The sequence below is a fragment of the Artemia franciscana genome, chromosome 2 (genome assembly GCF_032884065.1).
Source record: "Artemia franciscana chromosome 2, ASM3288406v1, whole genome shotgun sequence".
NCBI lineage: Eukaryota > Metazoa > Arthropoda > Branchiopoda > Anostraca > Artemiidae > Artemia > Artemia franciscana.
The window spans coordinates 27,163,922-27,191,776 of record NC_088864.1 but is presented as its reverse complement, the minus strand read 5'-3'; the positions used below and the strand labels follow the sequence as shown (position 1 = coordinate 27,191,776).

Below are 27,855 nucleotides of genomic sequence, written 5' to 3'. Positions count from 1 at the left end.
GGCGGTTACTGCTCTCTCATTTTCAGAAGCGGTCTTCTTTTATGTATAGCTGTATAGTGGCAAATAAGCGAAAGTTTGATTGTCGTCTGTTGGCCCAGGTGTACAATGCTATGATTTTGCCTCAATATATGTACCTTAGCCCATTTTGGCGCATTTTTACAGCTACAGATGAACTGAAATTACTCTCAATATACAACAAGTATGCAAAGTTTTTGCTGCGTTTACCACCGTGGACAAGCAATAGGCATGTTACTCGCCAGTACAGTGTTACCAACCCTGAAGAAGCGATTCTGTCGCAAATTGACCGATATAATTCATCAGTGAAGACCCACTCGTGGGCCAATATTTTACAGCAGTAGTCAGCATCTGTTTTGTTTGTGTCAAATTAATTAGCGTCTTTTGCTTCTTTTTTTTCTTTTTTGTGCTCCATCTATTTTTCCATTGATGGGTATTAAATGAATTCATTCATTCATTCAGATACTGGTTTCAGCTTTCGTAGTTTTTACCAAGTCTTAAAATTGCCGTATTTATTGCCTTTTTTCCAGGGAATTGAAAAAGGAAGTCCCTTATCTGTATTCAAAACGAATTGAGAAAAGGAATGAACTGATAAAACACAAAGTACTAGCAATCTTGTCTAACCAAGAACTTTTTTTTTCTTTGGCCATTCTTCTCAGTTGCTGAGTTCAATCATCATTGAGTGGAAATGAAACTTTGCTCATTGAACCCAAAGGAAAGCAAAGAAAGAAAGAACGTGGGTAAGTTACAGATCGTATAAACAGATAGAGCATCATAGTCTTTTTTGTACATTTTTTACTGTTTTTATTACAGCACAAACAGGGAGGAAGGTGATTAATTGATAGATGGAAAGTTACATGTTAATGTTACCCGTTATCAGTTACATGAAAGTTACCAGTTACATGCATGCACAAAACACAATAGGATTCTAGAAAATTTCAATGATCAAAACCTTTTCTAATCTTAAAACCTTCTCCAAACTCAGTATCTATTTTTGTCAATCTCTCAAATCTAACATCCGGTTCAAATACACACTGGATAGTTGTCCTTCTGATTTACTGCTGGCATCTTCTTTCAGCAATTGTATATTTTACCAAAAACTCGAAATTAATCATTTACGTTAATATATTCCGTACTAATGGCTATAAAAAAACCAACGTCAAACTCCAGATGCCAATCTATTCACATCATTAGTGTGGGACACTATGATAAAAAAAAAAAAAAAAAAAAAAAAAAAAAAAAAAAAAAAAAAAAAAAAAAAGAAAAAAAAAAACTTCCGACAACTAGATTAGAAATTAAGGACAATGTATAGGATTAGTTTACGATAAAGTTTCAAAAAAAATTACTCTGAACAATCGTGTAACAGTGAAACAAAAGCTGGAATTTAGGAAGGATACGTACCTTCCGGGTAATTAAGATTTTGATGTAACTGATGAGAATCTTAGAGGAACGTTTTAAGAACAGTTGAATATGACACTGGATTTCAAAATTTCACAATGTAATAAATCTTCGTCACTTATGCCAACGTCGTGTACCGGATTTGGCACCGCAACTACCAATGTCTACAGCGGATTGTGTCAGAAATGTTATTAGTCTGCATTTGATAATTAGTCAGAATTCTTGGCATTCACGGATGACAGTACTCTAGGCACCGCAGCTTCAAATGAATAACCCTTTACATTCAAGCTCCAAACACTAACCGAGTAGATGTACAATTGGTTTGACGGAAATCTGCTAGCTGTAAGTGTAAAAAAGTCTTAACTCCTTATTTTTTCTCGTATAGGTGACAGCTGCCCCACAACTGAACTTCATACACGAACGGGCTCCACAAATCGCCCACCGGACTGATAAGTGTGATTCCTTGGAATTTTTTTAGATAAAAATCTATCATTTAAGTGGTAAATCGAGTTGAATAGAGTCAAGATTTCGTGTGGACTTCGAATCATCTGAAAACCAAAGCGAGTATTTCGTTTTCTGTTCTCTGTCTTTTATACTTCTCTCTTATTTATTCTTATCTGCATTACTGTTCGTCAGTGTGGAATTCTACATTTCTATATCTACCTGCATCTGTTCACCATCTTCAAGAAAAAGAAGCTAGAGCTCTATAGCCAACTACACAGAATTTTGTCCATTACTGAAGAAGAAGGCACTTATCTTTTATCCATATCTTCCCTGATATACCAGTTCTTCATCGAGGGCTCCCACCGCGCATTTCTGAACTGCTTCAATTAGTAAGGAAGTAAACCCGTACGCAATTTGTAACCGAGATGATGTAATGGTTCTGGCCTCTCCCTCAGTCCTTTCAGGCTTTTGCATGGCCGCAACTGCGGGGCATGCTTGGAACTCAGTTCTAAATCAAACATGAGATCTGGTTATATGTTGCTATAAGATTTAGTTTCTATGTTGAGTATTGTTCAGTTAGCGTTAGTTCCTCGATGAGGAAGAGAAAAATTCGGTATGATTTTGATTATTAAAGTGACGGAAAGATTGCCATATTCGTGTGAACAGTTGGTGAATTGATTTCTTACTTATCATTTGTTTTTTTAGGCGTAATTTATTACTGACATGTATAGTATTAGTTTTAATTAGTTATTATAAGTTATTTTCCGAATAACGGGCAATCAAACCCTTTGTGATATTGTCCTTGTAAATGTTCATTTGATGGAATAAATCGAACTTGAAACTTGCGACGAAGTAATTTTAGGGGAAAAGTTGATGAAATAACAGAAGATTCCTTACGGTGGAAATCTAGAAGCGCAGCTGGAAATGCTAGGAAAAACTCTCTAAGCTACGTAGAAGAGAGAAGAGGTTTGTACAAGAAGTTTCCAAGTGGTAAATCATCAGAGAATAAAAGAAGAGTAAGGAAGATGCAGCCAGACGGCATAGTAGCATAGTAGCAAGATGTTGTATTGACATGTCAAAAAAACTGAGAAGACGCAGTAACTCTGGACTTGCCACAGTTAATGATATTAAGAGGCCTCAAATAGTTATACAAAACTGTTATAGATGCACAGAACCCTATGAGAGTATGTTAAACAGTGACAAAGTGGCAGGAAATGATATAGAAGAGAATGAAAACCATGGAAGTTTGGAAGTGAAGGAAGATTTACTTAGCGGGAAGAAGTTGGAGACAGTACTAAAACAACTAAAAAATAATAGAGCTACAGGTGAAGCTACGTAGAAGAGAGAAGAGGTTTGTACAAGAAGTTTCCAAGCGGTAAATCAAAAGAGAATAAAAGGAGAGTAAGGAAGATGCAGCCAGACGGCACAGTAGCAAGATGTTGCATTGACATGTCAAAAAAACTGAGAAGACGCAGTAACTCTGGACTTGCCACAGTTAATGATAGGAAGAGGCCTCAAATAGTTATACAAAAACTGTTAGAGATGCACAGAAGCCTATGAGAGTATGTTAAACCGTGACAAAGTGGCAGGAAATGATATAGAAGAGAATGAAAACCATCGAAAGTTTGGAAGTGAAGGAAGATTTACTTAGCAGGAAGAAGTTGGAGACAGTACTAAAACAACTAAAAAATAATAAAGCCACAGGCACTGATAGCGTGGTAAACGAGTTTTGAAATATGGGGTTGAGAAGTTACAGATAGATTATTCAGGATTACGATTTTTGGATAAGGAAAAACCCTTAGCGATTTTAGGAATACTTTACTGAACCTCATGATAAAACAGGTAATGAGAGTGAGGGTGGTAATTACAAATGATTTTAGCTTTTTTCCTGTTTAGCGCAAATTACTTAGCACGATGATACTTCATAGCTAAGAGTTGTTATAGCGATAAGTTCTTCAGAAAAAATAGCGTGGTTTTAGGAAGGGGAGAGAATGCATCGACCAGATTTTCATCCTCAGAGAAATAATTGAGACATGTTTGAATCATCAGACCCTTTCAGATTTGGAAGAGATATTTGATGCAGCTGACTGAAAAGCTTTAGAGAAGTTCCTTTCCTTGTATACCAGATAAAGGAAGCCAGGTTAGCAGTTGGTTCAACGTAGAATAAGGAGTTAAGCAGTAAAGGCTATAGGAGAACATGGTATCAAATGGGAAGGTAAAAACGAATTAGACTTGGATTACGCAGATAATTTGAGCACCTTAGATAAAAATTTTTGCGAAATGAATGACTTTTTGAAGGTTTGAGAGTTTAGGGTGCAAGAATACGTTCGAAAATCAATTATGACGGTGAAAGCCACGGCTATTACGGTGCTCAAATATGGCTGTGAAACGTCGGCATTTCAAAAGGCTGAGGAAGTGATCAAGACCCGATCTGAGCCTTGTGAGGTAGGGAAAAGAGAATTTAGTCACTAGACTAAGAACCAGAAGATTTCAACCCAAAATTAGTTATAAGTAACATTTGCAGTATTATTTCTGCGTTTTTTCAGTCAGAGAACCGTGTAGCCTTTTGTTTGATATACTGCGTTGTATATCAAATAACAAGCTATAAAAAAAAAAATCATGGTTCGGTCCAATTTCCTACGGGTATAATAAAGGAAAAGTTGAGATGGTCAGGCAAGGTTTTACGAATGGCAGATTGCCAATGACTGTAGTGTTTCACCATCCATCTGGGGTCAAACAAAAAGCAAATCGTCGCTGAACGTGGTGAGAAGAGGTTACAAAAAAGGATTTAAATATAATAAAATTACATGAAAAGGGGTAAAGAGTGAAGCTTTGAATAGAGTCAGGCGAGGAAGAGCGTGTACAACTATGCTGGCCTTCGGCGGCCTTGTGCTGTAGCGAGTTGTTAGCATTACAAGTAATAGCAGTAATTTTTACCAGTTCCAGAAGCTCAGGCATCGTTTTCTCGGCAACAAAACGCTGCGTTTTGAAATCATTGTTTCTGTCTTGAATATACAAAGGGTTAAACCACTCATACATGGAATGATAAACTCCAAAACGAAGTTCCATCTTTTTCACAGCCACTGCCAAATCACCTAAATGGAAAAAGAAGGCTAATTCAAATTTGCAATAAATATACGACAAATAAGGATACAACTTATAAAACTATCATAACAACCGACTTAAACTTTTAGAAATAATCGGCGTTAAGAGCCAGAGAAATCATCAGAAATGTCGTTTTTTTCTTACTTTCAAAAATATTTAACATGTCAAGAAAAAGGGATTAAATCGCGATCAAAAGTTCAAAAATCAGTGCATAATAAAACATAGGTTATAGCTACTAACTTCAACAATCCAATTCACCTTGAGAAAAGCTTACAGGGTAGGACCTGGCCACGCCCAATATCAAAGATAACTTTATAAACAAAAAAATTATTTAGACTGGCTACACACTGTGACGAAAATTAGAACTATACCCCTAGCTCCAAGGCTCCTTGTGCGGCAACTATGACGAATCGGTCCTAATTACAAAAGCAGTACAATTGACAATGTCTATCGAACTGAAATCAAATCCTCTAAAGGTAGAACAATAGCCCTCGATACAACTCTAACTTAACAGATCCATCTTATGGGTTCTGATTACAAGAATTTGGGTCACGCCACTCCTCCGACTCCCAAAAGGCGCCATTTCAACAAAATCTTTTACTCTCACCTCAGCCTGGTTAATATTCAATGCCCACTTTTGGAAAATATTTTGATGACAAAAGATTAGGGTTGCCTCACCAGAGGTCGAGTCAGTCCCCTGACTTCAAAAACCCAAAAACAGTGCATCAAATGTTACTTCAAACTGATTTTTGGTTGAAATTTTACAAAAACTTCTCGTTATCAGTCTGATAATATGAATATCTTTTCCCTACCTCACAAGGCTTGATCACCAAAGAACATAGGTGCTCTATGTCGTTTAATGCTGCAGGACATCTACGTTGCTGCTAGATGTCCTGATTGCAAAAAGAACCCCTTCTCGCTTTCCTCTTCTTCAAAGCCAGAATCAGGTTATGAACCTTAAAAATGCAAAACTAGGGATTTAAACATTATTCCCCACCAAGATTTGTTGTGATCCAGAAACCCCTTCCTGATGGCAATGATTTAAAAGCTCTTTTACCACGAAAGATCAGACCGGGAATGAACTTCCACGGGCAAAACAAGGACACTTACTCTTACTTCTCACCAAGTTTCTGTAATATCTTACAACCATCCCTGGTAATTATAGTGATAGCAAGAAACTAGAGACCCGTCCTCAAAAAGTAAAGAATGGGCACGGGCCCCAAAATTTATGGCTAAGACGCTTACTCTTCCCTTCAACCGAGTATATTTCTAACTCCCGCACGGTTGAGACACGACCATCTTTTCTGTCAGATTTTTCCGATGAATATGGATTCAAGGATCCCAGCCATTTCCAAAGAGGTTGGACTGTGTCTGGAAAACTAAAATCCTCAGCTAGAACACGTGTTTTCCCTTCCTACAAAGTGTGGTTGAAATGCAATAGCATCATTTGCATAATTTTGAGATAACAGGAATTGAGGGACCCTCCTCCACCCCTCTAGCCCAATAGAGTTCAGATACAGAACTCCAAAAAAGAAAAACTAGAACAATTAATTTTAACTACCACTAAGTTTAGTTGAGATACGAAATTACTTTCTGGTAGACGTTTGGATAATTAGAATTGGGGAATCCCCTTTCCCGCAGATTTCAGATTATGTTCTGACACCTCAAAAGCATAAGCATAACTGGGAAACAGCTTTGACTTGCAGTAAATATTTTCTAGAAATCTGAAAAGTATATAATTTAAGATCTCTAAAAGATAATTCTATATATACCAGTTCTATATTATATAATCCCTATCAAGTTAAATTTCAAAAGCAGAACAATTTCCTTTGTTTTCTGGTTTATTGTATTTTGGTAGTCAGATATTTAGACCTTCTCTTAGATATGGTTTATTAGAACTTTCATCATTAAACTCTTTGGTAGGAACAAAATAAAAACAATATTCAAATTGAGAAAGCGGAAGGGAAAAAATAAAACATTGTCTAGACATTTACGCAATGGCAAATGTCGTATCATTCCAAATAAAATAAAGCAAGTTTGACCTTTAAATGTTGATTGGTATTTCAAAAACCCCTAGCCATTTATTCTTGAGCGACGTGTTCTTGAATAATGATATTTTATAATTCCATCATTCTTTTCCGAGTATGAGTGCGTTACAATGCTATATCTAAGGAACAACTAACAAGGTGTTACATAAAGCACAAAAGAGAGAATCCTAGAAGAAATATCACAATAGAAGCAAAATTCCGAAAACACTATATATTGTTTATCGTTTCAAAGTAACCTCTATTTAGATATACGTATTATTTGTTTCAGTTGGATTCCTTTAGTCTATGCATTCTGATATCTTAATTTTTGAACGTGTCCTGTGGTGGCGCAGTGGGTTTGGTCTCATCTTGGTAATACAGAACCCAGAGTTCAAACTCAGCTGCAGCACCACACAGCAGGGTTGAGCCTTGTAAGTCAAGAATCGGTAATAATCCAATACACACATACTTACACACATAACTTTTGAACGTCAAGGTATTACATAAATGCAAATCAATCCCAACCAATCTAATTTATGGAAAGATTTAAGAAAGACAAAAAAACAGGCTACAACGGTTTACAGTTTACAAACTGCAGTAAGCTACTGAAAAAACAACAACAAAAAATAAAGACTTGCGTGAACTTGATAGTTTATTTCTTGGATTATACATTTGACTTTCCTTATGGTTTAAAATAATTTCAACTACTAAACAGGTATTGAGTATAAACATATGGTTTTTAACTTAAATGAAACCCATTGCTTGACTAATAAGAAAACAGTTCTTTCGCTTTATTAGCCTAAATTTTTGCTATAAAAAAAGAGCGTTAAGGAATAGATCGAGGATATAAGGTGATTGCGGAAGGTGCTCCAAAAATCTAGGCTACTGTATACAAGGAGAATGGGCATACAGAAAAATTGCACTTTTTAGTTATTCTAGTGTTTTTTTGTAATCTTATGTGTTTAATATAACACAAATATATTTCTTTGTTAGTTTACTTTAATACTTAACTTAATTACTTAATTTAATTAAGTAAATTAATTTACCTAATTTACTTTAATGTTAATATACTTTTTTTCAGTATATTTATACTTTCTTGTGGTTTGCTTCGATACTTATTGCAGTAGTCATAATTCATTCATACTTAAATAAAGGGATGTTGAATGCCCAAGGGAAGATTTGAGATACCAAGTCTAATAACATCCAGAGAAAACACATTAAATGTAAGAGCATTCGGGCAATTTATCTGAAAATTGTGCCCCCTGCAAAGACTGTTGAGGCTTTCGAACATAAGGATATGGAAGGTTACAACTATACATAAGAGTTCAAGGCCCATCGTCTTACGACAAGCTGACGCTACAGAACGATGGATGAATTGAAATATGTTGTATATATTGCATCAGAAAATAATGCAGGATAAGGTCGATATTAATGCTCGTGTAAAACACTTAACTTTCTACGTGTAACACGGGAACTCGTGTTTACGTGTATAACACGTAACAGGTAATACTCCTTTAAGCAGCATTGAAAATGCTGCAACGGATGATAAATGAAAAACTAACTAGATCTACGTTGCATGGGCAGCGTGAAGTGTTGCGGCAACCTTTGTTCGACTTGGTCGAGTAAAGTGTTGCGAGAGCAACACTTTGGTTTGGTTTCCTCGCTTCAATTAAACGCTGAAGTTGTTAATCTGTAAGGATCTTAAAATAAATACTAGGTACACAAACTGGCAAAAGTTGCAAACCCCTCATTGCAACTATCAAAAGATGCAAACCCCTCATCGCTGAAGATGATTGTAGTCTAACAGTTGATTATTAATTACAAGATCCCTACATGTCTTACCACTGGAACTAAATTGGTCTTACTATCAAATACACCGGAAACAATAATAGGTACACCAACTAGCAAAAGTTGCGAACCCCTCATTGCTGAAGATGATTATGAGCTAACAGTCGACTATTGCTTAAAACTTCCCAATATGCCTCATAATTGGTATGGGCTTATTTTTGGTTTCAGTGTGTATCTTACTAATGAAGTTGTCAACCCCTTTTAACTTTCAAACTGCTATATCTCATGAAGGGATTTTTCTACCAAAAAATGGATGACATATACTTTGATCAACTCATCAAGAACTATCGACTGCCGTCAAAAAGAAAATCTATTTTTCTTAGTTCAAAAGTTGACTCCTTTGCCGTAGGCCAAGTTTCTAACGTCATCACTTAGAAAGGAGTAAAGGATAAACTCTAATTTCTTTAGCAATGAAAGAACTTTTAAAATTTAAGAGGCACACCTGATACCATTTCCCTACCGCAATCCCAAGTCCGGAAAAACCGAATGATAAACTCAGCTGAAATCACGAACAGAAATGGGTAGAAACAATAGATTTTTTGCCCCAGGCAAAAGTTCTACGAAGGTTTCCAACACACAAAGTCATATTCATCAACCCAGCCTAAGGTCCACACTTTGCGAAAAAATCGCAGAGATTAGACACTTACCACTTTCTAGGAAAAAGCTGAAACCGGGGTGCAAGGGAAAAAAAACACGACAAAACCAAAGTGTTGTTCTCGCAACTCAATTATGAGAAGTGGTTACGGTGCTCCCGGACCTTTAGTGGTCAACAGGTCATTTGATACCACAGAACATTATGAGTTTGTTCGTGATCTGTGAACTGTCTCCGTCTTTCTAGCATTGCAGGTGCAGGCAGTCTTGCGGTTAAATTGTTGAAAGTCACAGCAAAAATAGATTTTTTTTTTTTTAACATTATGGTATCACTTTAAAATACAGATCTTCCACACAAACTAGTGCAAATATTAAAATTCTTTTCCTCTTCATATATTCTTTAAATTGGAACTTCAAAATGAATTCCTAGATACAGACTTCCTTCCTGTTGCTAAACAAGGAGTATGTTTAACTATTATATAGATATTTTTTTGAATTTCAGAAATTCCCATATGCAATGCAATATCACCAAACAAAATAAAAAAATAAATTACCTAGCAGGTTTCTTCTGGGTCCCGTGTCTAAAGCATTCCATCCAAATGAAGATTTAGAAGGCCAAAGTGTAAAACCTTCGTGATGTTTACTCGTGAGAACCACATATCTAACAGATAAGGAGCATTAAAGCTTTATTATTCCACGTGCTATTGTAGTTATTAACAAAATATAAAAATAAAAATCTAGAGGAAACTTAACACAGAACCATTGAAACGGAGTTTGTCAAGGGCAAGCAACCAGACAACGATTGCAACTCTAAACACTATAAATACTACAAATCACACAGAAATTTTAGATATTAAGACAATAGGAAAGTCCATTACATTTCCTAATATATTCTGCGGCATCAGCCACATAAATAATGTTGCTATTCCTCTGCCTATCTTCAAGGCTCATTGAAGGCATTTTTGGTCTTACAACAGTAAGATACTATCCAACATTGTATTTACACATGTATCTCTTAAGCTTTTGGCAACTCAAAAATAACGGCACCATCACTTTCCAAGTAGCCATAACCGATAAATGTAACATGATAACATCAAAGTAGCAAAAAATTACATATTTTAAGCAATACTATGGAATACAAAACCGTAGTAGTAAACGTTAATGAGTCACTAATGACTCAACAGAAAATCTTCTAGTGAGAATTTATAAGGAGTCAGAGGGAAAAACTTCAACTAAGTGCAGGAAAATGACTCCCTACTTACAGTTTCCTATTTACATAGTGACCGAAAATCCCTTCAGCGAGCCTTTGTACCACAGTTTCTATACATTTGTAGAACCATCCCTTAATGAAACCAACATATCGCCTTGACAAGATACTGCCGTCCAGGAGAAGGATATGCAGTACTGAACAAAGCTGTTGTTAAGTACCCTCTCCTAGGCATGCAATCAGAGTGAAGAATTTGTCGACGTGCATCTCTTGTCAGCTCTGAGACATGATATCCTTCCAAACATCAAATTTCATTAAGATCCGATCACACCTTCGTAAGTTAAAAATACCTTTTTTTCAGAATTAACCCTCCCCCCAACTCCCCCAAACAGAGCAGATCCATTCCGGTTATGTCAATCACGTATCTAGGACTTCTGCTTATTTTTCCCACCAAACTTCCTCCCGATCCCTTCACTCTGAGCGTTTTCCAAGATTTTAGGTTCCCCCTTCAATTCCCCCCAATGTCACCAGATCCAGTCGGGATTTAAAATAAGAGTTTTGAGACACGATATCCTTCCAAACTACAAATTTCATTAAGATCCGATCACTCCTTCGTAAGTTAAAAATACCTCATTTTTCTAATTTTTTAGAATTAACCTCCCCCCAACTCCCCCAAACAGAGCAGATCCGTTCCGGTTATGTCAATCACGTATCTAGGACTTCTGCTTATTTTTCCCACCAAGTTTCATCCCGATCCCTCCACTCTAAGCGTTTTCCAAGATTTTAGGTTCCCCCTCCAACTCCCCCCAATGCCACTGAATCTGGTCGGGATTAAAAATAAGAGCTCTGAGACACAATATCCTTCCAAACATCAAATTTCATTAAGATCCCATCACCCGTTCGTAAGTTAAAAATACTTCATTTTTCTATTTTTTCCAAATTAATCGGCCCCCTACTCCCCCCCACAGATGGTCAAATCGGGAAAATGACTATTTCTAATTTAATCTGGTCCGGTCCCTGATACGCCTGCCAGATTGCATCGTCCTAGCTTACCTGGAAGTGCCTAAAGTAGCAAAACCGGGACACAGACCGACAGACAGACTGACAGAATTTGCGATCGCTGTTACTTGGTTAATACCAAGTGCCATAAAAACCATAAAAGTCAGTAGAAAATTAACAAAAAATGGACTTTGATCATAGCAGACTTAGCAAACGGAACATCAAAGGAATAGAAATTTTTCGTAAATATTTATTGTACTTCTATTGGAGAGGGCAAGCATTAACTGCTAAAAAAAATCACATATATTCAAGCAAGATACGGACTAGTCAGGACGCCAGATTCTGTATCATGCACCCACCCATGCCGGAAGGTACAAAAATGCTGAGGACGGATCCTAGGGCAGTCGACCATGCTGAAAACGAATATCGTAGGGCGCATGTTCGCCGGTGGGACGTTTGTGAGATATAGGCCAAAAACGCAAAATTTAGCCTATAACTAAGTGTGACGATTCAGGATTTTTTTGCGAGTTATTGGGCTGAGGAATCCGGTGTAATGTTATATCATTCGAAAGAAGTGATCTAGATCTACAAGAATATGATTCTTAAATTGAAAAAAAAACACTGTTATTTTCTCTGTTTACTGCAGTTTCAAAATAAGTGCCGTAACATCCGACAAATATCTCAAAGAAAGACTCGAAATTTCTTCAATGTAACAAACTTTTTTTTACCTTCGAAAAGAAAGTTCATTCAATTCCGTACAATTTGAGCTACAAAAAAATTAAACTATTTTTATTTTTAAAAGGTCTGCGATTTTTTTGTAGTGACACTGAAATGATCACTAGCCGTATCGTGAAAAGGGACATAATTTTTTTTTCTTCAAAGGGTAGGAATACTTCAAACTTCCTAACTGTTTAAAATTTTTAACTTTTAGTTAAAAATAAAAATAGGTTTAAGAGAAAATTTTGACTAATAAATTTTTTTTTTTAGAATGGACGAATATATTTTCTGGTGTACTAAGGCGTCTGCAATTACCTTTTTGAACCTGATTTGCCGCTGATACTGAGCTATTTACTACATGAAAGAATTCTGCTTCACAGATGGATTCAGACGGCGCACTGGAGTTGTCTTACTCGGTCTGCCCGTAAAATTGGGTAATAGTAACTGAATAGGGACCTGTTGTAATTAAAAGTAAAAGGTATCAAATTAAACTTTCAAAAATATTCCTCATTTTCTTCTTCCGAGAATTCAGATGCGGCAAGGTCAGACTCCCTGCATGCCTTCCTCGTTCCGCGGCAGGAGCATGAGTTGCAGCATCCTTTCATTTTTGAGCAGCTACAGTCTTTCCTGCATCTTCCACTATTGCATCTGCAGTAAGCTTCCAGGCTTGGTGCTTCTTTACAGCTTGAGACGACCGCATTTACTCCCCCTTCAGCCATCTTTCATCCATGGAGGAGTGGACCTGGAATTCTCAGCCGAGTCTGTACTGGCGACAAGATTATCCATGTAGCGAATATGGTTCTTTGTATGCATGGCTCGAAGGTGTCGTCAGAAGGTGACAGTCTTCTCACATCTTGTTTCTGGCACCAAATGTAAGCCCTTACACCGGCCAGTGAATTGAATCCGGCCTGTTTACCGTACATTTCAATTTGCGGAGGGTTGTCCCCTCCGCAATCCCTCACTCTTTACGCTAAAGTTTTTAATTGTTTTAAAAATTAGAATTGTATAAGAGAGTAATACAAAACAGAGTGGGTTTATCTTAGCCAACGTAAATTGCTTGGTTTTATTAAAAAAAAACAGATACACCAAATGTTTCTTATATATTTCATGAATTATACAATCAATTTTTGTTTTCAATTCGCAAGGTTGATGGCATTTCGTAAGCTCAAAGAGCTCACTGCATATGTGCCTGTATACTACCACAAGAAAACAAGATAGATGAAAAATCATCTGGTCTTTTTGTGCACCCTCTTTACTCTTAGGAGAAAAGGGTCAATAAATAATTCAACTAGCCAACTGAAGGTACAAGTTCGATGAGCTAAAGCATTTCCACAGCAGCCTTTCATCACACCTTCACGATATTTTTTAGAGGAACTTGATCCCACCTTTTCATCATATCTTTTTTAGTGTTAACAGAGGCATTAAAAATATCCATAGTGACTGACTTTATTTATTCATAACATTTCAAATCCCACCAATTATGGATAACTAAATCAGGCTCCCGCCTATGTTGACGATGCTAATTGATCTTACACATATTTGTCAGATTTTCAGCAGAAGGCATAGCCCAAACAGGTATAATTACTAGCCCAAAAATAGCGAACGCTATTATAGCCCAAAATTTAGCATTTTTAAGGCAAAATGATTCAAGTTATTAATTTAAATATTTATTAATCGGCTTCGGCCTGTCGTGTTACAAATTTTCTGAATCAGAACGGTATACCATCTTAGTGAACTCCTAAATGCCAGAACTAACAGCCATTATGCTGTAATGGCAGTGAGAAGCAATGAAGAAAAAAAACCGGTAAGAAACAAATAATCACCCGTAAGCAGAGTGATTTTTCAAAGATTGTTCTTCAAAGTCACAAAGCGTCTACTAGGACAGCTTGGACTACAAACCAAAAAACTATGGAACAAGAAATAATAGCATTCATGATAAGTGTTCGACTATCAAATCAGATAACGACATTATTTTGAATATTCAGAGTTGTGACTTCAGCAGGAAACTCAAATCAAGACAAACAATACGAAAAAAAATCCTGCAGAATAATCCAATAAATAACAAAAACTTGTTTCAAAAAACTAGTTATGGATGAACATAAATAGGCCAAATCTATCTCCATCACAATAGACTAGCACTTTTCTTATGGGCTGCTTAAAGGGAGATCTGATAAAGTAATTAAACTATCGCGTGCCGATGACGGATGCAACGGTAGATGAAACCTAGTGAAGAGCAAATCTCAGCCCATAGCAACCCGAAATTAAAAAAATGAGTTTTCAGAAAAACTGCGCAGTGGAAAAAATTCTTATTCGATATTGATTCAGGAATGGTAACAATGCCCTGGCTTAAACTTCAAAGTAAATTTGGAGGACAAAAGCAAATTTCCACTTTTTGCAAAAAAAAGCCTGACACCCCTGAAAAAGGGCATCGGATCGAAAATGAAAAGTATGCCATTGAAATTGCGATAACCAAAAACCCTTAATAAATCATTTATAGTCCTCCATCTAAAAAAAACTCATAGTAAAAGCAAGATACAAACAAGTTTATTTCTTACATTAGGGCCTGGTTCCATTGTGTACTGCCTGTGCACTCTTCAGTATAAAGATCCCTAATCCTAACCTTTACCTTAAATCTAATACAAGGACCAAAATAAAGTGTTAAAAGACAGTCCAGTAGCTCTTATCAAGTCCTTAAAATGTTTTAGATTGAACACGGATTTATCGAAGTCATGTCCATTAACTGTTACTCGAATTTTGGTTGAAGTTGGGGTTCGTTTTGGTATCTAGCAGCCAGGTTCTTAAATAAGAAGGGAGCACTCATAGTCCAAGACACATTACAATATTAGAGCCAGGTCAAAAAAGGTCAATGACCAGGCAGAATAAACAGCATTTCTTTTGTTTCAAGAAAATTCAAGCCCAGAATTAGGCAAATATGAAGAATCATAAATTTTTACCTTTTTATGAAAGTAAAGAGTAGCATTAAAACTGAAAAAAAATTGTTCTGTACAAGATTACCGTATAGAAGGTATAGAAATTTTTCCTTACATGTTTACATATCTTAGCTTTGGCAAACATGACTTTTTGCTTAATTAGAAATTCAAATCTGGAAGCAAGAGCATACATAGGTGCACGCATGTCCAACTTTTAGTGAAGGAGGAATATCATGGCATTTTTTCAAGAGGATGGTCAAAGCACAAAAAGGCTGATTTTTAAAACACTTTTTATCCACAAGAAGTCCTTCAAGACAAGTACGAGGGGGGGGGGGTCTCCTCCCTGAATGTATGAGGACATACTTGGGCCAAAGTCTAAAGCATTCGATAGCTAAAACATAAGAGAAAACTCAAACTAATCTAGAAAATGTGGCAAATTTTGTAAGAAGACAAGGGCAGAATATAACGTTTCATCCAAAGTTAAAATTGACTGCCAATTAAACAAATCTAACTGATTTCAGTGCAAACAAATTTGATTTCACCTTAGTAAATCACCATTAAACTGGTTTGAAAAGCAAAAAAAAAGTCACCAATACAACAGGACTAATTTAATTGGGGAGATTTCGTATTCCTTAGGGCAAATTCCTTAACCTCGGAATCTTGGGTACAAGTGTTGCTTCTATGTATACTTACACTTTTTTGTCCTTAAAGCGGATTTGTCAGGTAAAACTGATATGATCAGTTTTTGATTAAGAAGTAAGAGGATTTTTTTTTCTTTTTTTTTTACAAAACGAAACATTAAAGAAAAAAAACTTACTTTGCACCAGATGCTTTGAATATTCTAGCCCATTCATCAGGATCAAAAAATTCTGCTGTAAATTGAGGAGCAAAGTCAGCATAAGTAAATCGGGGTGAATAGTTCTCTTTCATAAACTGGACGACATCAGGTCGCTTTTCTCCTGAAAGAAAAATGTTTACTATCTAAATGATTTCATGTGTATCCCAAAGACAACCGACCGTAATTTTCGACCATTAATTAGTTCAGAAACGCTTTTAATTGACCAGCATAATGAACATGCTCATTAAGTATATCATAAGGACCAATTCTAAATAATAAAGACCTGGTCAAAAAATTGTAGTTGTCTATACTTGAATGTATCTAAGAGGGCTCAAGAACTCAACTGTCACTCTTTCCACAAAGTGCAGGCTATAAAAAAATTATCTGGCTTTAGATAACAAAATTATCCTACCAGTGAATTTTCAAACAAGGTAGTCATACTGGATACGTAAAAATTGAGTCCTGTGGTGGCGCAGTGGATTTGACCTTAGCTTGGTAATACGGGACCCAAAGATCAAATCACGCTGCAGGAATGCACTGCAGGGCCGACGCAGGGACGCCCTACCCAAGTAAAGCTTCAAGAGTCTGAAGTACCAATCACAGAGAGAGAAGCGAGCAGAAACAAGCGGCCTCTTAGACTGAACATGCAAGGACTGAGGGTTCAATCAAATGGAGCAAAGCAATAAAAAGTCGGCAAATTTGGGTCTATTGCAATCATTTTCATGTATCTGTGTAAATTCTAGAGTGTGGTTTAGTGTGAACACTGAAATAAATGCTATAAATTTGAAAATTTAAGAAGAACAGTCTTGGAAACATAAAAATGGAAACAGCCTATAAAAGTCAAAAAAAAAAAAAAAAAAAAAAAAAAAAAAAAAAAAAAAAAAAAAAAAAAAAAAAAAAAAAAAAACAGTTCAGTGTCACCCTTTACTTTCATCTGAAAAAAAAACCTTTTTTTTATCATTTTTTTCTGTCCGTTTTTAATATCACATTTGGTGGAAGAGGTCCTAAGAAAGGATTCCTTAGCAAGAGCGATTGCATTTTCAAAAAACACTTTAGCAGCAAGACAATTGCCAATTTGTTTAGCCTCATTAATACTACCATAACTGATTAGCATGCACACGTCAAAATGATTTGATAAACCTTTCAAAATACTGAATTTTTTTTGCATTTACTTTGATGTTACAATTGTGCATTACAGAGGAGACAGCACTGCAAAGGTCCTTAGCAGCAGTCTGATCAGTTTGCAAGGATTTATACTATTGTTAAGGTCGTAACCAGGCATGAGTCAATCATGTCACGGCGTTTTGCAAGGTAATTCAGTTGAGATGGAACTTTTGAAACGACAATAGTTGCCTGATTATCAACGAATGGTTGAGGACCCAGGGCGCTAAGAGCAAGGTACTTCAGATACTAACAAACAATTTTCTCACAGATTTGCTTGAGTTCTGAGTCAATGTTTATAAGCCTTGATACAAGGCAATGTTGTATAAATACAAGAATTAATACAAGGCATGTATGAAACAGCTGGAATGACAGGAATCTTGGTGGACAATATAACCATAGTTGGCAGAAATAAATTATTAACAATATCACCTTTCCGTCCAGGTACACGATCGCTCATGAACAGTCAAGACCAGAGGTCAATTTTAGCTTTCACAATACACTTTTCATAAAAAAAAACAGCCACATGTTTGGCAATAATCTCATTTTCCACCCCTTCGTGAAAATATGACTGCACAAACTTTAGCACCACAGAGTGCACAAGCTCCATTGCAGTAGTAAATCTAGAAGAGATAAGTCAGATCAAAAATATAAAAATTAGATTCATAAACAAGCAAATAGTCCAAAAATCCAAACATTATTCAAACACAATTATCTGTCCAAAGAGAATTTGCGCTGTCAAAACAATAAAAAAAATAATCCGATTATTAACAAAACTTTCAATAAATGTTCCTAGGGAAATTACACAAGTTGACAAAGGTTATATTGAAAAAATAAGATGTTAATACAATGCAATCTTAATCAAGACGCTAGTCAATGTGTGGCGGGGAGGAGCATCCCCTAAAATATTTCTGGTGAGTTGATAAAATCCAGTTGCAAGCCACCATGGTTTTACTGGCTCATTATTTAAATTCAATAAAAACAAAGAATAACATTAGCACAATAATACAATAAATTGAAGAATTTATAATTACTGACATGATAATTAGGACGGCCGCAACCTCATGTGGCGGGTGGAGCCCACCCCGGGAATCTCAGTACCTAGGTTTATACCTAGCTCTAATCAGATTCCAGGCCTAGGGTCGGTTGGGCTAGCGACCCTCCACCCGAAAATTAAGTGCTACGAAAAGTTGGACCGAAGTGGGTGGAGGAGGCAGACGTCACTCTCTACGCCGAGCAGTGCCCGGCAGGAGACTTAAGTCTAAGTAAGTCAAGTCATGATAATCATTGAAATCTTCGTTGCTCAGTTGCTATACACAATGATTTTACCAACTTAATTTCTAAATTAGTTCAAAAGATGAATTAAAGAAACGAAATGGTAGGACTGGCAAAAATCAATGACAATACTGACATAATATTTAACACTATCTAGATAATATTCAGCTATTACAGCAGTTAAACCAGCAAAAATCAATAGGTGATTCCAAGACTTTAGAACTTGATAGCTACTAATTGTCAGTAGTAATTGATTGAAAGCAGGCTAGAGAAGTATCAAAGGTCAGTTTGATTATTGATTTTAAGTGCAAAAGAAATAATAAGTTGCAAAATCAATAAAGTCAGTTTTATTGCTTAATCAAGGATAAATGAGTAAGTACGCATAAGTAAAGGTCCAAACCGGCGGTACTGATCTCTGTTTTGTGGCCCTTCAGCCAAACAGCTAAGGCATCTCAAAAGCAAAAATGTTTGTTATATTTTTTTAATACTTTACATACAATGTCTTTGCTGCATTTTTTGAAGGTCACCCTTGCTCTGTAAAAGACAATCTGCTGAAATAAATTCATGATCATGTCTTCAGCTCTGTCTGGTACTGAAATACCAGTTCACAGCAACAGCATATACTAGGAAATATCGCAGGAATGGCAAAGTCATAGACATATGATTCAAGTGAGATTTGGCACATGCCTAAGAAAAGGACTAAAGTATTCATGTTGCTTTCTTTTGGACCCTAATATAAGAAGACAGTAGATGTAAGCATAAAAAGTGGATCCTGCAACTGGAATAAGATGATCAGAACTGTGGCAAATTGAACAAACATTTTCAAATGATCCCTTTGGGTCATTTCAATTCTATAAAGACAAATAACTGAAAGATTGGAAATAGCTCCGTTTTAACACTCTATGGTGCCCACACAATCATACTAGAAAATGGCCTGTGTGAAGCAACTCAAAATAAGTCCTTTTTGGAGCCAGCATAGAATTACACGAAGTCTATTAGGCAAAATGGATGATAGCTGTGGAACTATTTCTAGAGCAACAGAGCTGTTTCAGAAAAAAGACCTAGACCCTGCAAGCCAAAATATCCTGGTCATAACAGTACAAATCACAGATTATGTAGATAACTTCGAAGACCACACTGCCTTTCCATGACGAAAGTAAAACAGTTCAAAATAGGGATGATACCTTATTATTGACAGTGAATAGATATAAAATTATTTAACTGGATATTTCGAACACATATACAGTGTTCAAAATATCCAGTTAAATAATTTTATATCTATTCACTGTCAATAATAAGGTATCATCCCTATTTTGAACTGTTTTACTTTCATCACAGATTATGGACATACATCACCCCTGGAGAAAAAAGGAGACACATTAATGCTACCCATGCAAAAAGTGGCATTTTGATCCAATCTATACTAGAAAAAAATCTTACAGAAGTAAATAGCAAAGATGTAACTTCAAACAAACAGCAATATTGATTTACAGATTATGCAAGATACATCTACCAGACTAGCTCAAATCAACCAACTTTTGATATCTTCCATAATTAGTAGAACTCCAAAAACTACCACTTTCCTGACAACACAAAACCAGCTCCCCCCCAGAAAAAATAGGATATTTTCTTAGATATAGAATAATTTTATTGGTGACCTGCAGAAAATAAAAGACTAATTTATGAGACCCTCAACAGTCTTTCATCAGCCATGATATTCAAAAATTTCAGTATACAATTATAGTTCTTTATAACTCAAGCAAGCTCAGTTTTAAGTAGAGCAAAAATTTTTAGAATTCTACAAGTACTAGAGAATGCCACAAGTCAATTTGTTAAGCCAGATTTGTAGACATATTTTGGGTAATCTGCAAAACAATAATTGTGTTGCAGGAGCAACACTTTGGTTTTGTCCCAGTTTTTTTTTTTTCCTATGCTGCCAATCTCAGCTTACTCCGGAAACTGGTAAGGGTCTAACCTGTGCGGTTTTTAAGGAAAGTGTGGACCTCAGGCTGGATTGATGAATATGACATTACATTTTGGAAAGCTCCACAGAACTCTTGCCTGGGGCCAAAAAGGATGGTTTTTGCTTGTCCTCGAGCCAGAGCCTATGGTGTGCGAAGTGAAGTGGAGTTGTATAGCCTATGTCAGAAAGGAGTATCTGAAGTTGTGCAGCCAAGCTTTCGTTTCATCCAACCATGTTTCTGCTTGTGAGTGGAAAGCTTCGTTCTAGCAGGCAAGCAGGCAGGCACCACTTTCAAATTGAAGATGGACTAAATCTATAGGTGTTAAATATATGTGGCAATTACTTGGCCCCACACCCAATATATCTTCTTTGAGTGATAAATAGAAAAATTTACAGAAGCAAAAATGTGACATTTTCCCACGGGTCCAAAAGTGCTGCCATCTATTGTTTCTACCCATTTCTGTTCATGATTTCAGCAGAGTTTATCATTCGGTTTTTTGGACTTGGGATTGTGGTAGAGAAATGGTATCAGATGTGCCTAATAAACTTTAAAAGTTCTCTCATTGCTAAAGAAATTGGAGCTTATCCTTTGCTCCTTTCTAAGTGGTGACATTAGAAAGTTGGCCTACGGCAAAAAAAAAAAATCAACTTTTGAACTAAGACAGATAGAATTTTTTTGACGGCAATCGATAGCTCTTGATGAGCTGATTAAAGTATATGACATCCATTTTTTGGTACAAAAATTCCTTCATGATGGAATTTTATTATAGAGGGAATTTATACACGAGGGAATTCGTTATGTCACGAAATCTAGGCCCATACAAATTGTGAGACATATAGATGACTTGTAAGCAACAGTCAGCTGTTAGGTAATAATCACCTTCAGCAATGAGGGGTTAGCATCTTTTATTAGTTGGTGTATCTATTATTTGTTTCCAGTGTATTTGATGGTAAAACCAATTTGGTTTCAGTCGTAAGACATGTAGGGGACTTGTAAGTAATAATCTGCTGTTAGTCTAAAGTCAACTTCAGTGATGAGGGGTTTGCAACTATACTAGCTGGTGTACCCATTTATTTGTTTTTGGTGAACTTGATGTCTATCACGGGAGAGGGACTTGCAAATAAGAGTCTGTTCACTTTGGGCTAGAAATTTATGCAAATTGGTTCACATTATATTTGATCTCTTTAAATCTGACAGAATTAAGTGTTTACACAATGGGTACAAACGATAATGTAAAACAATGAAGTAGTTTTGTAATAATTAGTGTCACCTATGGTATTTTAATCCTGAAAAGTTACGCATAGCTTTATAATACCAACTAGATTATATAAGATATTGTTCCAAGTTTTCATCCATTGCGATGTCTACAATTGAAAAGGACAAAGTTCAACTGAATGCAAAGTCAATTTAGTCCCTTCTTTCAATATTATTTTGTAGTTGTTGTTTTTTCAATGCTGAGGAATAGCCTTTGGTCATGTGATAACTGATTGAGTTCTTGTTTGAACATACTGTTTTAAAAACTTCAATAGGCTGACAACTCCATCATTTAACTGATAGTGAAGAAACAAGCACAAACAAGAATGTAAAAAAATGAGATAGTTTTGTAATAATTAATAGAATGTCATCTATGGTATTTTGATCCTGAGAAGTTAGGGATAGCTTTATAATACCAACTAGATTATATAAGATATCTCTCCAAGTGTTCATCCATTGCGATGTCTATGATTGAAAAGGATAAAGTTCAACTGGCTGCAAAGTCAATTTAGTCCCTTTTTTTATACTATTTGTTGTTGTTTTTTCAATGCTGAGGAATAGCCTTTGATCATGTGATTACTGATTGATAGCAAAGAAACAAAACCAAAGTGTTGCTCTTGCAACACTTTAGTTGGCAAAGCCAGACAAAGGTTGCTGCAACACTTCATGTTGCCCAGGCAACATAGGTCTAGTTTTGTTTGCTTTGGGTTGTTTCAGCTTTCCTCTTTAGTTCCATAAGAAAAGCCCATTTTTTCAATTATTTTGATTTTTTTTATATATAAACAATAAACTTAAAGAAGTTGTTTGTCACACTTAGGTAATGGAACTAAGAAAGTCAATAGGAGTTTCTGTTAAAATAGGATGTTAAAAGTAAGTTTTATCTCCTATAAGATGTGAGCAACTTCCTCACACAGATACAGAGTACACAGAAATGAAAGTAACTAAATCTCATTTTTTTTTTCATGTGGCAGTTTCATTGAAAAAAAGATGGTTTTTTAGTTTTCACTTCCTACAAAACTGGAGGAGGAGTAAAAATGAGGGAGAATTGTAAACTGTCAGTTAACAGTTTATCAACCATGAAGATTGCAATCCCTTGTTAATGAAAATTAGCTTATAAATGTGCCATATATTTCTCTGCAACTTTTTGGTAGCCTGCTGGTCCTTGTAGAAAGAAAAATAGAAATAAATAAAAAGATGCATGCTAACCATGCAAAAAAATTATTTTCTCATTCTTCAAGTAGAGGCTTCAATTGTGAATTAAAGCCCTTGTAGGAATGATAAAAGAAAGTGTTCTAGAATTTTTGAAGTTGCTGTTAGAATTTTGTAGTTTCTTATGAGGAGTAATTGTAAACTAGGACTGTCAAATTAGGTAGTGACATCTCTCCATGGTTCTAGCATTTTACTGAATTGCTAGAGCTGGCGAAATCACACTGCTGTGTTGAGTCCTCTAGCTTTGTTTGTCCATAAGTCAGATAACATTGCTATTGATATTACTCTCATTATTGTCAACAAGCACATGTTCTTCTGGTTTGTATTTTCAGACTTTTTCAAAAGACCTAGATAATTGAAAATTGAACCTTTGATGCTGCTTTAAAAAAGAAACTGTTGAATTAAAATTTCCATTTTTTTGCTCATTTTGTGAATTTCTCTCAAAATTTTAGTCATTTTACTTTTGATTTTGTGTTAATTCTGGTCAAGAACCAAACTACCTATTCACAAAGAAATTCAATGCATCAAGAGATGAAAACAATAGAGAATTATACTAGCCTATTTAGGACTGTTAAGCATTGTTCAGCCCAATTTAGAATTAGTATTTACTTTTCCTCAAGTGACAACACTAGGAGGAAGCAAGAGGCTTCAAAACACTTTCTTGAGTAGCCTACACTGGTAGATCTATTCTACCCAAAACTTAAAGAAGTTTTCCTGAAAAAAACTATCTAGTGAGAAAAAATTGCCATTTACAGCTGATTCAGAATGGTTATTTTTATTTTCATTAGTCTTAATATAGTAAAATGTCACCTTGAAAGAAAATTTGTAGGAATTCTTTGAAAGAGCCTGAAACCCCTAATAAAAAAAGGCATCACAACCAAAACAAAATGTACATCACTGTTGAAAAATCTATACAGGAACTTTTGTTCTTCTGTTTACTATTTTGTTTTTCTTTATTACTAACAGAGTAGACTAAATATCATACACCTTGATTAAAAGCTAATATTTGAACTAATTTCTAGCTCCACAAAATAGTCAAAAACTTTAGAGAAAGTAAAAATTATCTTTTGGGGTACCATTAAGGGTTAAAAATGGAATTTGTCCCAGAAGCAATTACTGAGTTTGGAAAGAGCAAAAAAAACAGACATTAAGTTATTTTTCCACTTTTTTCCTAGCTAAATAAGGTAGAATTCTAGTTTAGTAACTTCTTCTTATCTTGGAAAGGGGTTAGGTTAGGAAAATGAAACTTTTGCAGATAGGTCTACAGGCTAAAGTATACCTGGGAAGGTATTTTAAAGTATCCACCTCTACTCCTTCTCTCTCCAGAGGGCTCTGAAATTCACCTACATGACAGGTACCTATCAAAATTTTGATGAAACAACATTTTACCAAAATAGAAGATCTATTTTGCAAGGTTTCACTTATGTAACACACATGTTTTTAAAGGTCAGGACCCTCTAGAGGGAGTGGAGATAGGTACTTCAAAATACCTTCCTGGGACATACTTTAGCCTGTAGACCCATCCTGGAAAGTTTCATGTACCTAACCTAACCCATTTCCAAGAAAGCAACAAGTCACTTAACTAGAATTTTACCAAAATTGATTAAAATGCCCCTCTCCTGACTCAGCTACAAGCAAAAAGTTGAATCAAAGTTGCAATTCCCTGGCCACAGCACCCCCCAAGCCATGGCACTGGGGCAACTGCCTGGTTGACCCCCCTCCTAGGAATAGCTCTGCATTTTTTTATTCAGCAGCTTTAAAAATTAAAAAATGTAACTAGAATGCGTTTTTACCTTTAAGTATTTAGAAAATTTACCTTGCCATTCCTGCCAAAACCATTCACTAAAAACAGATGGGACAGAAAAGACGCCCCAATGAATAAAAATTCCAAACTTTGCTTTGTCATACCAATCGGGGATTTCCCTTCTATCTAGGTCAGACCAGTCGGGAATAAATCTTTGGTTTAAGATGCCATCCCCTTCTCTTCTTTCTTTAACTGAGAATATGGGCTTACAAATGATCAACAAAATTACTATCTTGTGCATGCTTTACAGACTTAAGTAGATTTTTTAAATACCATCTAAAAATGACGTTCATAAGAACCTTAGTTCATTCATAGATGCCGCTGAAAAATTAAACGTTTACATCTCTTTATAATTTTTTTTTTTTTTAGTACAAAGGAAATGGCATATCAAACAGTAAGAGCGCTGGAAAATGGATTAGACAAGTACTTTTTCTGCCAAACTGCATCAAAGTCAAATGTGATAAAAGAAAAGCCGAAAATATGAATTACATGTTTTTTTTCTTGATTTTAGTATCACACATGTACTACGGAAACAAAAAATAAAATTGACAAGAATTTGGTTTGAAAAGGTTGCGTCATCGATATTTTGCCCCCAAATATCTCTAATTATACTATTTATATGTATTGTGTCCTTATTTATCTTACAGACGGAAAGACTGCTGTTCCAAGTTTCTATTTTCTCTACTTTCAAAAATTATGCCCCAAATCTTAATTTTGATTGGTCTGTCACAAAACGACCAGATATTAAATAAAAATAGCTTTATTCAACTAAAGTAAGGAGCAACATTAAAACTTAAAGTGAATTGAAAGAAATCTGCACATGAGTGAAGCTACCCCTTCTTATTTCGTGGAAGTTTGACTTTTTTTGTCAAAATCCTTTAAAAACAACTGCTGAAACGAAAGGCCGCTGAATCGGAATACGGAGCCTTTTGAAAGCCTCTAAGACTTAAGTCTAATGAGCAGGAAATTGAGGAGGAGTAACACCCTCTTGTACATAATAATTTCGTTTGTTTTAAGTTTTAATGTTGCTTCTTACTTACAGGGGAAAAAACTTGTTTTTTAATTTAATTGCTAAAAAGAGTACAAATATTTGGACATACTTTAACAGCAACAAACAAACATAAATTCACCTTATAGAGCTTTTTTGAGAATTAAATAAAAAAAACAAGTTTTTTGAAATGAAAGTAAGGAGCGACATTAAAACTTAAAACGAACAGAAATTACTCCTTATATGAAAGGGGCTTTTCCTCCTCGACACCCCGCTCTTTACGGTAAAATTTGTTATTGTTTTAAAAAGTAGAGTTGCGAGAAAGAGTCAAACTTTAGCGCAAGGAGCGGGGTGTCGAGGAGGAAAAGCCCCTTTCATATAAGGAGTAATTTCTGTTCGTTTTAAGTTTTAATGTCGCTCCTTACTTTCATTTCAAAAAACTTGTTTTTCTTATTTAATTTCTGAAAGTTTTTGAATTAATGCATGTCTGATTTTGGCTCTCCGTACATTAATTATTAAAATGAAATTTGCTATTAATTCTTTTTTTGGCTAAATGGCTTTCTTTTAGTTTTGATCAGACGATTTTGAGAAATAAGGGATGGGGAAGGGGGCCTAGTTGCCATCCAATTTTTTCGGTTACATATAAAGACAACTAGAACTTTTAATTTTTAACGAACGTTTTAATTAGTAAAAAATATACGTAACTTAAGAATTAACTTACGTAAAAAACTTTTATATTCTTATATTTTTGATTATATATATGAGAGAGTTTGTCCACTGGTTAATACCTCGCTCTTCACACTAAATCTTAAGTTTTGTCCCAATTCTTTAAAAATGACCCCTGAATCAGAAAGGCCGTAGAATAAATGGTTGAAATTACTAAAAATAATTTAGCATAAAGAGCGAAGTATTTATCTCCTTCTAAATACCTCGCTCTTTATGCTAAAGTATTTTTAGAACCCCTCATATGCGTAATAATCTCTGTTCGTTTTAAGTTTTAATGCTTCTCCTTACTTTCAATTGAAAAAACTTTTTCATGTTTATATTTTCATTGTTTTTTTTTTTAATAGTAATGCTAGAAAATCCTGCGTCCTTTTCATTGAATTTCTCTTCCCCCATGAAATATTCCTCCAAGGAAAGATCCTCCCATATAGTCCCCTCCCCTCCCACACCCAAACAAAAAACCCCCCGAAAACGTCGGTACACTTCCCAATAACCATTACTTTATGTAAACATTGGTCAAAGTTAGTAACTTGCAGCCCCTCCTCCAGGGACTGTGGGGGGAAAGTCATCCCCAAAGACATAGTTATTGTGGTTTTCAACTATGCGGAACAAAATGGCTATCTCAAAATTTTGATCCGTTGACTTTGGGAAAAAAATGAGCGTGGGAGGGGGCCTAGGTGCCCTCAAATTTTTTGGTCACTTAAAAAGGGCACTAGAACTTTTCATTTCCGTTAGAATGAGCCCTCTTGAAACACTCTAGGACCACTTGGTCGATACGATGACCCCTGGGAAAAAAAAACAAAAAACAAACAAACAAATAAACACGCACCCGTGATTAGTCTTCTGGCAAAAAATACGAAATCCCACATTTTTGTAGATTGGACCTTGAAATTATTTCTTAAGGGTTATCTAATACGCTGAATGTGATGGTGTGAGTTTCGTTACGATCCTATGACTTTTAGGGGGTGTTTCCCCCTATTTTCCAAAATAAGGCAAATTTTCTCAGCTCGTAACTTTTGATGACAAGGACTAAATTTGATAAGACTTATATATTTGAAATCAGCATAAAAATCCGATTCTTTTGATATATCTTTTAGCATCGAAATTCTGCTTTTTAGAGTTTTGTTTACTATTGAGCCGGGTCGCTCCTTACTACAGTTCGTTACCACGAACTGTTTGATCTATTCTGTTGCTAAGGCCTGCAGGATTTTTGAAATAAATCTTATCTTATCTTATACCAATATACTAGCACGAAAGATAAGAGATGCATGTGAAGATTGAGGAGCAGTGGGACCTGATAAATATAATCGAAACATAAACAATCAAATAAACAAAATAGTTACGAATCACATATATAA

The 27,855-nt window shown here is 35.5% G+C and overlaps 1 protein-coding gene across 1 annotated transcript in view; it reads right to left on the bottom strand.

The window, feature by feature from the left end:
* LOC136039468 (alpha-L-fucosidase-like) overlaps nt 1-25,062 on the bottom strand; it is a 37,114-nt gene extending 12,052 nt beyond the window's left edge. The window contains exons 1-4 of the mRNA XM_065723242.1: nt 24,799-25,062; nt 16,099-16,240; nt 9,983-10,089; nt 4,795-4,952 (exon numbers count right to left, since the gene is read on the bottom strand). Of these exons, the coding sequence (XP_065579314.1) occupies nt 4,795-4,952; nt 9,983-10,089; nt 16,099-16,240; nt 24,799-25,027 (636 nt within the window). The 5' untranslated portion in view covers nt 25,028-25,062. The remainder of the gene's footprint in view (nt 1-4,794; nt 4,953-9,982; nt 10,090-16,098; nt 16,241-24,798) is intronic.
* Nucleotides 25,063-27,855: the final 2,793 nt, after the last annotated feature.